This window comes from Sphaeroforma arctica, assembly GCF_001186125.1.
Source record: "Sphaeroforma arctica JP610 unplaced genomic scaffold supercont1.731, whole genome shotgun sequence".
Lineage (NCBI taxonomy): Eukaryota > Ichthyosporea > Ichthyophonida > Sphaeroforma > Sphaeroforma arctica.
In genome coordinates this window covers 25963-40805 of record NW_014039827.1, presented here as the reverse complement: position 1 = coordinate 40805, position 14843 = coordinate 25963, and the positions used below count along the sequence as shown (strand labels likewise).

The 14843-nt window shown below is 44.6% G+C and overlaps 2 protein-coding genes across 2 annotated transcripts; one reads left to right on the top strand and one right to left on the bottom strand.

Annotated features, from left to right (window-relative positions):
• The first annotated feature begins 492 nt into the window (after nucleotides 1-492).
• SARC_08296 (hypothetical protein) lies at nucleotides 493-2942 on the top strand. The gene is made up of 2 exons (XM_014297740.1): nucleotides 493-1384; nucleotides 1677-2942. The coding sequence occupies exons 1-2, from the start codon at nucleotides 582-584 to the stop codon at nucleotides 2155-2157; spliced, it is 1284 nt and encodes a 427-aa protein (XP_014153215.1). The 5' UTR covers nucleotides 493-581; the 3' UTR covers nucleotides 2158-2942.
• Nucleotides 2943-2953: 11 nt separating this feature from the next.
• Nucleotides 2954-13339, bottom strand: SARC_08295 (hypothetical protein; the record flags this gene model as incomplete). The annotated part of the gene is made up of 28 exons (XM_014297739.1): nucleotides 2954-4114; nucleotides 4239-4421; nucleotides 4565-4669; nucleotides 4893-5378; nucleotides 5561-5685; nucleotides 5952-6377; nucleotides 6701-6787; nucleotides 6925-7067; nucleotides 7251-7378; nucleotides 7566-7612; nucleotides 7955-8058; nucleotides 8210-8291; nucleotides 8582-8710; nucleotides 8857-8987; nucleotides 9163-9264; nucleotides 9469-9506; nucleotides 9647-9771; nucleotides 10051-10245; nucleotides 10445-10560; nucleotides 10830-10887; nucleotides 11040-11098; nucleotides 11250-11319; nucleotides 11466-11594; nucleotides 11831-11892; nucleotides 12005-12090; nucleotides 12205-12284; nucleotides 12539-12669; nucleotides 13255-13339. The coding sequence occupies 28 exons, from the start codon at nucleotides 13337-13339 to the stop codon at nucleotides 4021-4023; spliced, it is 3606 nt and encodes a 1201-aa protein (XP_014153214.1). The 3' UTR covers nucleotides 2954-4020.
• Between the last annotated feature and the right edge of the window lie 1504 nt (nucleotides 13340-14843).

Here is a 14843-nt window from a genome sequence, read left to right as displayed (position 1 = left end):
ATATATGTATGAGAAATGGACTTGTATTTTGTTGTTGAAGATTTTTAGATATATTTTCTGACATCTAGTTTCAGGATACACATATGTTATTGTATTCACGTCTATGTCTATTGAGGCATTTGCGTACATCTAAGTTTATTCGGTTACAATTCTTTTTGGTGAATTGTGGTGCGTGTTTCTATATCGAGTCTTTCGTTGGAATGTTTGCACAAAATGTATCTATTATACGATACATGTGTATGAGTATCAGGGGTGTGTTCAATTTTCACGCTGCGTTTTGATATCTAAACTGTAGATTACAATTTCGACGTGTACAAGTTCTAGAGTAGGAGAATATACTACTTGACTCGATTCCTCGTTATCCCTAGCGTAATGTGTACGGTTAATTAATATGGGCTTCTTCTCATGCCAATCTGCTTATCTTTGTAATTATATCGTCCATCATGCTAACCGCGAACCATGCTATTGCATTCCACATTCAGATTTTTGTGGTCGTTGTATTCCATTTACTGGTTATCTTGGTAGCTTGGTCATGGATTAGGTCCATTTTTGTGTCACCTGGGGTACTTCCAGTGCGGCATATGAAAAAGGTTGCTTTCAGTTCCCTATCAGACGAGAGCAAAAAGGTAATACTCGGGTCAAGACCAGACGGAGGTCAAGGGCAAGAACAGGTTCAAGCTGGAGATGAGGGGCAGGCACAATCAATGCCCCAGGCCGGTCCAAGTTCCAGTGTAGGGGACGAAGACCAAGCACACACAGGGATAGATACCGAGGCACAGACAGAAGCCACACAACCTGAGACGTCATGGGAAACACGAACCTCCTCGCTGGCACGGACAACCTTGAAATTTGAAGATGCACCGCCAGTGCTCACGGAAAAGACTGAGTGCACTCATAGTATGGAAGGCACATCTGAACCAAGTGCGACAAATAAGGCGTGTTTGGAAAGGTCTGCCGCGACAGATACGCCGATTAAACATACAGGCACACCCACCGAAGTTGAAAGTACAGGTGTTTCAGCGCCGAATACACAAATTATGAGCCATGATATTCCCGTTGCACTCGATGCCAATTCTGCACATCCCCCACCAGCAATGGTTGCTCCTCTGAGTACACCACTCTCTGGGGATATATTAAGATCAGCATCTTCTGCACCGATAGACATGGATGATATAGAAAATTTGGAAACCAAAGTGACGTTTCGCATACCAGCATCCGAGATGAAGCTGGATGAGCGTGGTATGCTGATGTATTTGAAGAATGACGACAACGTTCACTGTCCTGTGCGAACAATTACCGCCGAGCGAGGGGGGGGCGTGAGACTGTGCCGTATTGAGAAACTGGTAAAACCAGACAGAACTCATCATTGTTCCATCTGTCGACGGTATGTATATCCGTCTATCTGGAGTTTGATGCATCATCTTTGCTGCCATCTTATTTGTCAATTAGCGGATATGCAACCAATACACCACCAGACTGCTATTGCGTGGTTACAATAATCGTAGCCCTAATGCTTTATTTGCGAATATTGTTAGTACACGCGAAACAGCTAGATGCCTAGTTAAGAATCTTTCTGATGAAATCCAGTCAGTTTGTAAGCTTCGAGCGATCTCTGCATGTGAGATTTTAGTTTCTGAATATCCATCCTAAATCGAAGCATTCATAACATCCCTCAGGTGCATTCTCCGCTACGACCACCACTGTCCGTGGATACACAACTGCGTAGGCTTTCACAACCATAAGTACTTCTATTTATTCCTGCTGTATATGTTTCTCATATGCTGGTGGGTATTTGGAACTACTCTGCCATATACTATTGAGTGGTTTACGTCAGGCAATCTTAGTGATACAAAGGGAGGGACGTATCCGATTTCCTTATCTCTGACGATTATCGGCGCTATATTCGGCATAATGGTGACGGGTTTATTCTTCTTCCACACCTATCTGATATGTGTCAACAAAACAACTGTGGAGCAGAATTTTGCACCGAATTTCACTGTGAGTAGTAAGCGAAGCAATGTCTTTAACCTGGGCGTGTACAACAATTGGAAGTATATTATGGGAGATAAGGTTTGGCTCTGGTTCTTACCACTCGACGGTGGTCGAAGTGGTGACGGCCTGGCGTATCCACTGCCAGAGTCGAAAGAGCTAGCATAACCAAATAGTGCAGTAACGAATAAGCCCAGATTGTGTATGTGGTTTACACACAGAGGCGCGCCAGGCTCTAAATTAGACATAAAAGATACAGTATATAGGCTTATGTGCGAGTGCTCCAAATCACTTGTGGAATATAGATAAATTGAGGAGGTAGCAATCCCCGATTTCGAATTTGAGACGACCGTGGTGGATGCAGTAGAAGCCACATTTCAGCCTTCAGGCAATTTGAAGACGATCCGGTGTAGATGGCAATGATATATCGCAAATAAGAATCAAACGACACGCACGAATCAGGGATTAGATTGCTCCGCGGGGTCGGCAACGTGTCTCGATCTTTGAACGAGATCGCAAAAAGGCTACATGGCGCCGTGCAAGGATTAAGACAAGAACTATTCAATCCCGAGTATATGATTGAAAATCGTTGGATATTCAACTTGGTGAACAAATTATAGAACGAATGCAGTAGAAAACAATTTGCAATTAACTTTGTCAGGGGAAATATCAAGGTGTGAATTCCTACCAGTGGAAGTACGCACTTGGGGATTTAGAACAATATGAGTGCGCCGACAAGTTTTGACTATCTACGATACGATTCGAGCGGCGTGCGGTGGGTATTGATGTAACCGTATTTGTTTCGATCTTCTATGGGCTTAAAGGCCACAATAAAGCTGGGTGCCAGGGATGCACACAGAAGAAACATCACCAACGGTAGCTATGCCAAGCTATATATTGGATTTACGTCGTTAACGTGAGGCTTTGTGACCGCCTGTGTTCTCCTCGATGACAACATAATCTATTGTGGTTGGTATATAAAATTGACCAATCATCATTCGCATTTATATATGAGTTATGAGTTGCTAGGTTCTAATTCTTGATATGATTCGATAAACATGCGCGTTGCAGTTGTTTTGGAGGACGCTCTCTGGCGCTCAGCAATAAGCTGTCGGTACCTGTGCACCGACTAGCACGTCTGCACACACAACGAAGGGGAAGAAGCTTCGATCGGTCGGATGCGGCTAAGCCGCTTCAGCTTGTAACTCTTTGAACATTTGGCAACAGAACGTTTGACGCATGGTGCGGCACAATTTACCGGTTGTCATAGCAGCGTAGATGGCGGCCAGAGTAAACGTATTCGTTTCAGCCCGTGAAGCAGAAGTGCTCAGGACTTGATATCAAAAGAATCAGTTCTCTTGTAATACGCCAAGTTCAACGCGCATATAATCACAGTCAGGGAATCTGACAAGCTTCTCGAATTAATGGATTTTGAATGAACCCCGCGGCGAATTGTATTATTCTCAAGCATCCATTGGAGTTATGTTTGGGAAGTGCACACCGTAATTTGGACAAAAGTGTGTTCGCAATTGAGGTTCAATCGTCTCATCGTATCATAGGCGTTCGCGTGATCGGATGGGTGACCTTCCTCCGCAAGAGGTTCACTGTGAAACCTTCGCTCAAATACTGCAAACAGCCGCATCGACAGCACCAATACACTATTTCGTGGAGTTAAAATGGACTTATCAGCGACGTAGCTCTCATTTTGAAAGAGTTAGCATCAAAGTAAGTACCAAAAACGGTACAATCTTGCCACAGCCGCTTGATGGAAGAACAATTTCGCCCCCCCTGTCGGGTATGATACACCGACACATAGTTTACCAGTCGAAGACATCACCCGCATAACAGTACGCAAAGTCACGACGCGCGACCGAAATGGTACTCTTTGCCCCAGCTCAATAGCTCGCAAAGTCACGGCCATAAACCGTGCGAGTATGCAGCTACAAAGGGCACTGACGTCTGACTGGCACCGAGGCATGAATAAATCAAAGGCTTCTCCAATTAAAATTCACAACGCTATCGCTCGCGAATTCAGAGAGGATCCGCGCCGCCAATCGATTTTCGCTGTCTGATTGCGACGTTGTACCGATTCAAGACCGTTTGGAGAAAGTTTGCATAGCAGATCCTACATCGAAAGGAGAAAAAAGATGTCACAGTTTTCGTCAATACTAGACACGAAGCTATATAGACCTCTTGACGGACAAAAAGAAGAAAAAGTAACATAGCAACACTCTGGCGACAGAACTCACCCAGTCCCCGATGTCGTCGTCCCCATCATCTTGTCGAAAAAGCTGGTTATGCCACCTGGGTAGCGTCCATCACGCGTGCACGCACAGAACACGGCATGTAATCCCAGCCGATCCTGCAGTGCTAAAGCAGCCAGCGCCGCCCAGTCATGGCAGCCAGCAACCAAACACAGATCAAGCAGATGCCTGCACACCAATTCGCTGATAGGGTTAGTGGCGCTGCTATTTATACCACGATGTCCGTCGAGCGAGCATACAACATATAAAATTGACAAGGCAGGAAAAAAAAGTAGACTAAATTAGGCTTAAGGTATATTCGATAGCCGTACCTTAATCCTCTTTTGGCGTCGTCATCAAAAATCTTTATGCTTTGAGGCGCCATTGACCGTGATCTCTGGATCGCTGCAGTCCCAGCATTAGAAGCGCGCCGTCCACTTGTGATGGAAATACAACAGACATACACCAGGTTAGCAAGTGAGCACTGGAGACTTAATACTAGGCAATAGGATTTCGCTATGGGTAACGCTACAGCATCCGTTTCTCATCGACAGTGCATTTGAAAACTGCGGATGTGCATCGACGTGGTGACAGAACATAACTGTAATTTCTAAGCTCAAGTGCAATGCCCATATAAGCACGCGTGCAGCGCGATCCCACCTCAAGGTTCTCCAGCTCTCGTCGTCTAACACATGATGGCCCGAATTCGCACCCAAACCAGTCATTGCGCTGATAGACTTCGCCCTCTGCACCGACCTAGCCTTAGTCGTCGCACGAGCCTCTGTCATAACATCGAACGCAACAACCGAACCAGGCTCGCGAGGATCGGACGACTCCCGTAATCGCAGTTTTTTCACAGCTCCCACTAAGCTTGTGGCAGCATTGTCCGCGTTAGTCGAAGGCGTTTGAGACCGTGACACTTGATCAGCCTCCGTGACATCGGTGACTTTGCCTTGCGTTTGCGTATTCGTGAATGGTTCCGGGGTGGTGCTCCGAGAGGACGGATTTGATTTTATACTTGTAGGGAGAAAGGGGAGAATGGATCCTCCACCAGATCGCCGCCGGGTGCCGGGCAGTGGCCAGTCGAATTGGTCGTGAAGGTTATGAAAAGCTGCCGGAAAGTCTGATACGAGCGCATCGCGATGCCTAGTAAGTGATGTAGAATGCACGAGTTAATTAGCCGATATCACGGAAACTAAGGCGACAAGACTTTACTACACTTGTATCTAGGAAGGGATATCTGAGTTAAATGCCCTTAACGAAAGCTTTGCACAAGTATTAAAGCCGGTATAGAGTATCACACGGAAGAATATGAGGAGCAAACTTACCTTTCAATCCACAACCACCTCCTCAACGGAAACGCAAGATTCCGGGCGAACACCAGAAGGGCCCTCATCTCGTAATTACGCATTAGTTTTCGAGCGTGTTGCGACAACAGTACGTTGGTGTAGAACTGATAGAAAACACAAAGGGAGGAGCATAGTATCAGCCAAATGTGGACAATGATACCCGCCAGCGAGGGCGGCGTTGCTTTCGAGCAAGTTCAACACATCTGCACTCCATTTTTTTTGCATTAAGCTGATACGAATTCCGTTAGTCTACTTCCACAAGTACTAGAATGAGGGATGTGTAGGGCTAAAAAAAAAAGCTGAGTAATGTTCACAATCTACTTAACAAATCGAGGCACATAAAGGCTTGCAATCTTAGCGGGCGACATACTCTGTCCGCTGATCTGATGAGGTTGGTCTGCGTCCCCACACTCCGCACACCATCGCCCTGCACATCCTGCGATATCGACTCGGTACTGGCCATCAGATCGTCCATGCTTGTACCCGTCTCTACTTTTTTACTAACGGACTTGTCCACAGTCTCAACATTCGCCTCCAGCGTCATATCAGTAATCACGGATGCTTGGCGTGACGTTGCGCTAGTGTTGGATGAGGTTGGTTCATCCCTCTCGAGTGAGCGTGGGTCATTCTGCGAGTTGGATCGCACGGTGTTTCGGCGTGGCATGGATGTGATAGATCCGGGAATGTCTCCGCGGAATTGGGTGTCATGTGCAATGGACGATAAGAATCGCATCAGCTCCTTCGACAGTTCCCAATGGTCGCTATCCAAAGCGGCGTCCAGTAATCGGGTTGCATACTAAGAGACAAACAACAGGCGAGCGGAGTAAGTGCACATGTCCAGCAGTGAGAAAAATAGGTTTGCCAGTTAGTAACGGTTGGATGTGAGATCTATCGCAACACGCACAATGTCAAAGTCATCCCAGGTGAAGATATACAATGAACAATAGAAACCAAGGATCAGAGGACAACCTTTACCAAGAAACTAGTACATCTTCAAAATGCTACCAGCACAACTGTTGCAGAAAGTCTGGTTCCATTGCTTCAGTAAATATTCATGTATAGTTGCCAGTCAATCTTAAGCGTACAGAGAAAGCCAAATGCAACCAAAGGTAGACTCACCTTGCAACTAGCCACCGGCGGCTCTAAAGTTTGCAGAATAACTAAATATGAGGATGCAGTGTGTAATCGCCCCTCGTCAATGCAAGCCTGTGAAAGGTATTGCGGCGAATGTTTAGCTCCGGAGAAATGTGACATATACAGTATACATAAACTCATCAGAAGTCAAGTGAGATTCGAAACCGCTCCAAAGTGAAATGACCCGACTGGTAATCGAGGACACACACCTCGAAAAGTCGTTTCGGATTACCAACGCGTGAGAATAGGAAACTCCATAGAGCTACTTCCGTCTTGCGTGCACAGTGCGCAATGACCTCAAGGTACTCAGGGAATTTCATGACGAAGTCAATGACCAATGGCAATAGCTCATCTGCGGAGTATTCGAAAGTCGAGATTAGAGAGTATACATGTAGGGTGCAATGTGCGCTTGGGGAATAGGACGGTATCACATGATCAAACCTACCGTTTGTTCTCAGCAAAAAGAGAAGCAAAAATCATTGCAAAACTTTCATCCACGAGAGACTCAATTGCCACGCAGTAGAGGTACACTTACACTCGGAAACTGCAAGATCGCTGGAGTGTTCATCTTCAAGCACGTTGTGCAACATGAGCTCCATCGCATGAGAGAAATACGGCATCGCATAGCACTGTTGAGCAACGCGGTAGGCATCGCCATGTAGTCTGTTATAAATTCGAGACACAATGAGATACATGGGATCGGTTCATTCTGAAGGGACGGGTTTAAAGAAAGAAGCAAAAATGAGAGATTCGGCGAGTGCAGATCTCGACCAGATGAGCTTACATCAAAAACTTAAGATAGACAAGGTTTCAAATTGAAACCCAGTGGACCAAAAAAAAAAAAGCGTACCTGAATTCCAGCAGGCGGACGAGGATATGATGAAGATACATTTGAGTCTGTCGGCAATACCCCAAGTAGGACAATTAGTATACAAAGGTATAAGAGCGAATTACGTTGCACAATATACAGCTTGAAACGGTATTTGAATTTAAACGGTATGAAAGTATGATGTGCGCCATATTTTGCGCATGTATGCATGATTCCATGGGACAGAAAAGTCTGAAGACGTAGAGTAAACATTCTGCAGTAAACAGTGTATGCATACCAAGCCAAGTCACATATACGTCTAGCCGGTGCAGCATATCGCATTCCACGTAGTTTCGAAAGTGCTCAATGTAGACATCATTGGGGCACGAACGCATATACGACGAGCAAAGCAAACGCGGTGAAGTACCAACCTTGTGCTCAAAGGTGGAGAATTGAAAACTACTCATATGCGAATTTGATTCGTAGGAGGTATCAGATTCTATCCCCAGGATGATGGCTTTGTTTTGGTATATTACTGTCGGGTTCGAGAGCGAAGAAAATTGCGCGTCGGATTTAGTTCACGATTGAAATACTGGCACGGTTAGAGGCCTTCGCTGACGCACGCCGAAATCTAAAGTTTGCCTACAGATTTTCATTCGAGGAACAACTTATGAATTGTAGCATACCAACAGGGTAAAAATCGGTTCTGAATTTGAGCATGAGCCTTTTTGTGTCGCTCTTCTTGACCCCTTCAGTCGGCATCCACGCCTAGAGCGGAGAAGAAGAATCGAGCAATTTCAAAAACAAAACAAAACAGGAAACACTCATCGATCTTAAGATGCACAATGCCATGAGTATTCAGAAACATGCTCTTGCGAGGAATTCTATAGTTAATACGCAATAGTTCATAATACTGAAAACACTACACATACCCGTACACATGTTTACATACACTCTGACGCATACGCATATCATCGGCTGTACTCACAAACAGGAGCGTAGTACGGAAACGGCGTCAATGTTTCAATTCCATCCCGGTTCGAAGCTATCAAACTTACCTTCATTTGGCCTTCTTTCGTATACATATAAATAGACGCCGGCAATCCAGCAGGAACAAATTCGCTCCGGGAGGGAAGCCAAACCCCTTCCACTCCACTAGACAGTAGACAGTGCTCATTAACGGCAAGCTTTGAAAAAAAAAAAAAAAAAGGGAAGATATCAATCGGAAGTTGTAAGTCATACAATCCATGCTGACCAATACAATAGCAAAAACATAGCAACCAAACGAAATTCGATTGGTTTGTGATACTGAATGGGCCAATCACTGACTTACAGACTCAGCGCCCGGAGTAAGGTCCAAGGGCAACATGTGCAGCTCGCCATGTATGACAATCAGGACTGATCGCACTCTTTGATTGGTGGCAGTCCGGCCGATGTGTTTCCGATGGGACAGCCCATCTTCATCTGCAATAGTATTTCGGCACAAATTCAGTACTGGATGGGATGCCATGGCTTCTACGAGACATTTTAGAACTAATAGGAGTCGACTGGAACGTTTGCATTGTACAAACCTTGGGATACAAGAGAGCTTTTCATGCACGCTCGGATTTGTGCCAAATTATGGTACTAGATGACATACCTTCGTCGCGACCAACAAGCGAGAGTGCGATATATGAGACACCGAGGGGATAAGGGATCCATTGCGTAACACTCTCAGTTAGTACGATCTCGATCGTATAGTCTGAAAAGGTTGCGTAGGAAAGAGATTCAATGCAAAGAGGTTGAATGTTGAGAATCCGATTGCGAAATCTTTCGGCTTGCCAGGAGTAGCGACTTCCTTTGGCCGATTTGACATGTATTAGCCAAACACTGAATATTATTTTACATACATGACATGCCACCGAATTTGAAATTGAACCGATTAAAATAAGACGAATACTCTCACCTTTTGCCTTCTTACAGATTCGATATAAACTGATATACCTACGAAAGCGATAAATTTGATGAATCTCGTTAATATGTTTATCGATGACGAGCAACGACTTCTAATATACAACTACTTACTAACCAGAGCAAGTGCTTTCTCTCGCATTGTTAACGTCCGAACAAGTGTACATACATACCTATCGGTGGTAAAAGCGACAATGTAGTTCTCAAAACTATTGAGCAGCGAGATGGGACAGAACGATTCCAGACGGGCGACTATCGAAGACTCTTCCAGAACTTTTTGGCAATCGTATAGTCGTATCTGCATACAATCAAAACATTGAGGGATGAAAATGCAGTCAATAAGAGTCAGCGATACGGTTTGGAGATTAGTGTTTGCGATCTATTCGTGTATGCAGCTGGTCGACGGTGATTTGGCCATGTAGCGATTGGACAGCAACTGCCGCCAAATGCATACACTAAAAGCACGTACCTCTGAACAATATATTATAATGTCGGAATACTTCAAAGCGATACACGTAAAGCACGTGCTTCTACGAGATATCCCAAAAGGGTGCACCACTGACATAAGAGCACATACCTCTGAGCGACCATCAGCTGTCGAAGGCACAATCAGCAACGAGCCAAACCACGACAAGCCGCCCCGCACTGTAAAGCTCTGCTCCATGCGCTGATTGCGAAAGAAATTCCACTTTTCTCTGCTGCGATCATAAACAGCAAATCCCTTCTTGCCCGCGACGGCTAGGTGTGTTTTAGCAGCGTTGATGCTGGCGTACTAGAAAACCAAACGAGAGGGGTTGTAAAGAACTATGCAAAAAAGGGTTGATTTGGTGTGCACTTCTATGGGTTGTTGACTACACTGATCTATTAGCGTTGTAATGCTGTTTTACTGTATATAAACTAATTGTGCTCGGTTGTGAGCGTCTGGACACGAATCCCGCAATTAGGATAGGCAATACACAAAGTAAGACTACCTGAATGGGCCAGTTCTCGCCTATATAAGTCATATCGACCTGTATGACATTCCAATGTAGTTCGCACAATTTATCCAAAGAGCCTTGCACCCAGGATCCATCTTTGCCACCAAGACCTGAGGAGATTGTAGCTATATTCGTTAGCTACCTGCAACTTACTCGATTTGAAGTTTGTGTAATATATATACACTCCTTGACTTTACCAGCGCACAGTCTAACACAGTTCACAACAAAGACTTGGAGCACGTAACAATCCACGCGTGCTACATCCTTCCCGATTCATACAGAAACATACTGCTGCACGTCCACGCCTCAACTCCACAATCGGAATGAGCAACACTATACTTGGCAACCAGGAGAGATGGACTTTATCACGAAGACCTACCTTCGATGTGGAGATGCAATCTGTCTTCGCCGATAAGCAGTGCACAGTCTGATTGCGACTGTGGGTGATCAGCAATGAATGGGAATTTGGGAGCGAAGAATTAGCATCCACTTTATAGACTGCATTTGTGCTTTTTTCGACCGGAATAAAGAAAAGAAACAAAAGCAAAAAGGGAAAAACGGCACAATAGCAGAAAAGACTAGAACCTGCCTGGGCAATTGTTGAACACGCAGCAGTCTTGTGAAAAGCAAAATCCATGATTTCTCCGCCTGGAATAAAATGTGCATGGCCCATAGGTAGGGTGAAAACGGTGTAGTGTGGTACAGCCGGAATTGCTTTGCTGACATTGATTTGTATATAGAGAGAATTCTCAGCGAAAGTGAACACAATCCGATATAGGAGTAGATTAACGAAACAAACCTGTTTTAAAGACGCCATCTCGTTTTTGGTAGAAAATCGCACACAGTCGATACCCATAAGGCCCCCAGTCCTGATTGTGGTTGAATAGTCATGAGCTAAATAATGTGTAACAACCTTTCATTAACTAACTATTTACACGCAGAAAATAACAATCTATCGGCAATGCTCTACATGTGTGCGCCGTATAAGCAACGACGAATCGGGCAGTGGACATACCATAGACTTCACGCCTAGCATTGATTTATTAGTCTCCTCCTCCGTAGGCAAATGCCCATCATCAGTCGCCGAACACAACAGCAAAGACCCAAACGCTGTCCATACAGATATCCCTGATTTGGCATGGCCCTGTGGTTAGGATTGAGTGGAATCGATGATATCATATTTTTTTTGTTGGTTCAGCTTATGAGTATCACACACATGATATACATCCCTCACTACCTTAGTCATTGCTACTTAACTTGAGAGTTGCGATGTCAGTGCGTGCCATATTTGTATTTTCAAAGGTAGAAACTGTGAGAGAGTGAAGCGTGACAGTGCCATAACGAGCTGCCCACGAAAAGTGGCTCCGAGCTGCCACATACCACTGCCAGGGCATTCCAGTCAGGCGTCCAACTTAGTGCACAAGGCGACCCCGCTTTGTCCCCTATGCAAATATAAAAATAAATTGACTTAAAAAGAAACTGCCTATCCACAAAGTAAAAGGCAATAGTTCGAGCCGCTTCCCACGTCTAGAAAGGAGGGGGGTGATCACTTACAGGGTCGGTTTTGCTGCCGCAAGGAGCAAACGTGGGATAGCTTCATGCCCAGTGTCTGGCCGGTCACTCGGAAGACTTTAACATCACTGAAAAATATAAATCAGGCAGAGTTGGGGTCAGTTGTATGGTCTGTTCGCCGTGAGATCGTTCCAGGATCCTTCCAGATGCGCAACCTTCAAAACTAAACCTCAAAGACATACCGGTGGCATGCTAAGGCGATGGTCATGTACTTGGGATTGAACGCTGCGCTACTGGCTGCGACCTTGTGCAAGTGCGTTCCCTGTCATGTGGATGAACAAGTGTAGTTGCAGCGTCAGCTATATAAGCCAAACATGAAAGGGAGCAGTCTAACAAGAAGGTGTGTACCAGTTAAACGTTCGACTACGCCGAATGCAAAATGGACAAGTGCCGCGGTTTGGTGCAGAGTTAGTCTTCGGAAGGACGATAGTATAAATTTTGATTGGACACTTGGCGAGACAGTGATATGACTGCAGAGAAAATCAAGTTTGTTGCCTTACGCATCCGGGCGTGTACCTCGTATTCTCGCTTGGTGTCTGCATTCTTCCGCCTTTTTGCTGAATAGCAAATCACTGAGCCATCGTTCAGGACTGCGAAGAATGCGTCGAGGAATTCCGTGTGGCATATATCCACTGCCCACAGGCCAGCTGCGTCGTGAGATAAAGTGGTGTGGATTCATTTGCGGTGGTGAGCAAAAATATTGACTGCCACTCAACCGCTAAAAGTAACCAGCCTTTGTGAGGTTATGCTGTGGAAATGCAGGACACCAAAACTCAACAATGAGGCCAATACACCAAACACATCGCATAAATGTATTGGCTGACTTTCTTCCTTTAGTTGGTTTGCGGGACATACCGGCTATCGGTGTTGCATCGGAAAGCGCGATTTTAGAGAGCGTGACTGTCTCAAGCTACTCCGGGTTCCACATTGTCGTAAAATACACACGCAGGAAAAGTAAGTATTAAAATTTGAGTAGCGAGAAAGCGAAAGAAAGGCTGGCTTACGCCTAGGGACGACAACTTACTTCTCAACAAAATCATAAAGTGTGAGAGAACGAGAGAGAGAGCAGAAAACACTGGTAACTGCATTTTAAAAACCCGCACTGAACATACCAATTGCGTCTCCGCTTGCCAGTTGACAGTGTGTATCTCACCATCTGTAGTTCCAATGACTATGGATGTCTGACGAGTCCAAATGCTATAATTAATGGAACAAAATGTGGGGCAACATACCAGTTAAGCACTCCAATATGCGGTTGATATGCTCAAGAAGTTTAAACAACACCGTATCAACAGACCTTTCAGCATCGTGTTGCATCGTATGTTCATCACATAGTGATTCATGCAAGTTGCTTACCAGGATGTAGGTACGTCGACATCAAAGCCATAAGATTCCCGCAGAGTATACCCTGCACATGAACCGGGGAACATCCATTCGGATTTAGTGTTTTCATACGCTCTCGACAAAGAGAAAGCTATGGAGCGGGAGTGAATATTCCTACTGTACAACATCAAGGTGTGGCTGCAAGTATACATCTTCCCCATGATTTTTATGTACACGACTCATCGCACAAATTTTTGGCAACAAACAGTCTAAAGAGAGGAATGCATATAGGCGAAAGTAGTACCTGGAACACCAGAGGCTGCCGTGTTACCGTCATCCAGATAACTCTTGCCGTCGTTGAACTGTAGCAACCTAGCAGGACAAAGTGGTTGATGTGGGTAATCAACAGGATATTCAAATTAGGTTATATTCGTACCTAATGTTCTTGATAGATCAAATGGCGGTATATTCACTCTTGGATGTCGAATAAACATCCTTCTCAACACAAAACATGGGATTTATATGCACGCTCCTTCCATAGCCTTACGCGAAATGCACAAAGTCACTGTAGAGAAGGATAAGAAAATACGAATGGACTACTCACCTTGATCCGCTCGATGAGTGCAAGGCGGTCTCATATATCGTCAAATGGCCTTTATCAGTCTGTAGATGAATAATGAACGATGTATTGAGTCGCCTGTGTCGTCTTTTAATCTGTGCTAATAGCGACTCAATGCTTCTGAAGACCAGTGATTTCAAGACCGCGATCATGCCACAGCTGACATACCTGCGCCACGAATGACGTTGAATCCGGCTTCCAGTACACGTTGGTGAAAGATCCATATGCTTCCACGAAACTCTCAGACTTCTGAACCTTGGCCACCAGCGATCGGGGCTAAAATTAAAGACAAGTACATGTTTTGTTAGTCAGTACGCTAAGCGAGAGTATATTTGCACAATGTACAGCGCATGGGTCGTTACTCTTCTCGTGAGAACAGCTTAACCAATCATGAAGTGGGTTTACCAGAAGATAAGCGAGATTTTGAGTTTCAAACGAATTTAGTGTTAGTTAGAAAACGCTACAAATTGTCCGAATATAAAATCAAATTGCGAGTAGACTAACAATCGTATAATGACCCAGAACTGCTTCATCTGGGAACCGGGCGGGAGAAAAAGGCAACTATGCAATGTTACATTATTAGAGATGATATATAATTCCCCAGTTCACAAATATATTGTATACAAACGAATGACCACCAACAAACTGCACACACACGGATAGATTTACAACAAACATACATACATACATACATACATACAAAACACGCGCCCTCACATAAACACACAAACAAACAAACATACAAACAAACTAACAAACAAACAAACAAACAAAATACACACACACACGTATATATATACATAACATATACATATACATATATGTACATATATTCATAATATCAAACATACATACACACACATACAAACACTCACAAAC

Excerpts from the sequence above, each read along its gene's own strand:
- SARC_08296 (XM_014297740.1), top strand. The coding sequence starts at position 582 with ATGAAAAAGGTTGCTTTCAGTTCCCTATCAGACGAGAGCAAAAAGGTA. Across the intron at positions 1,385-1,676 it reads CATTGTTCCATCTGTCGACG|GTGCATTCTCCGCTACGACC; the intron begins GTATGTATATCC and ends AACATCCCTCAG.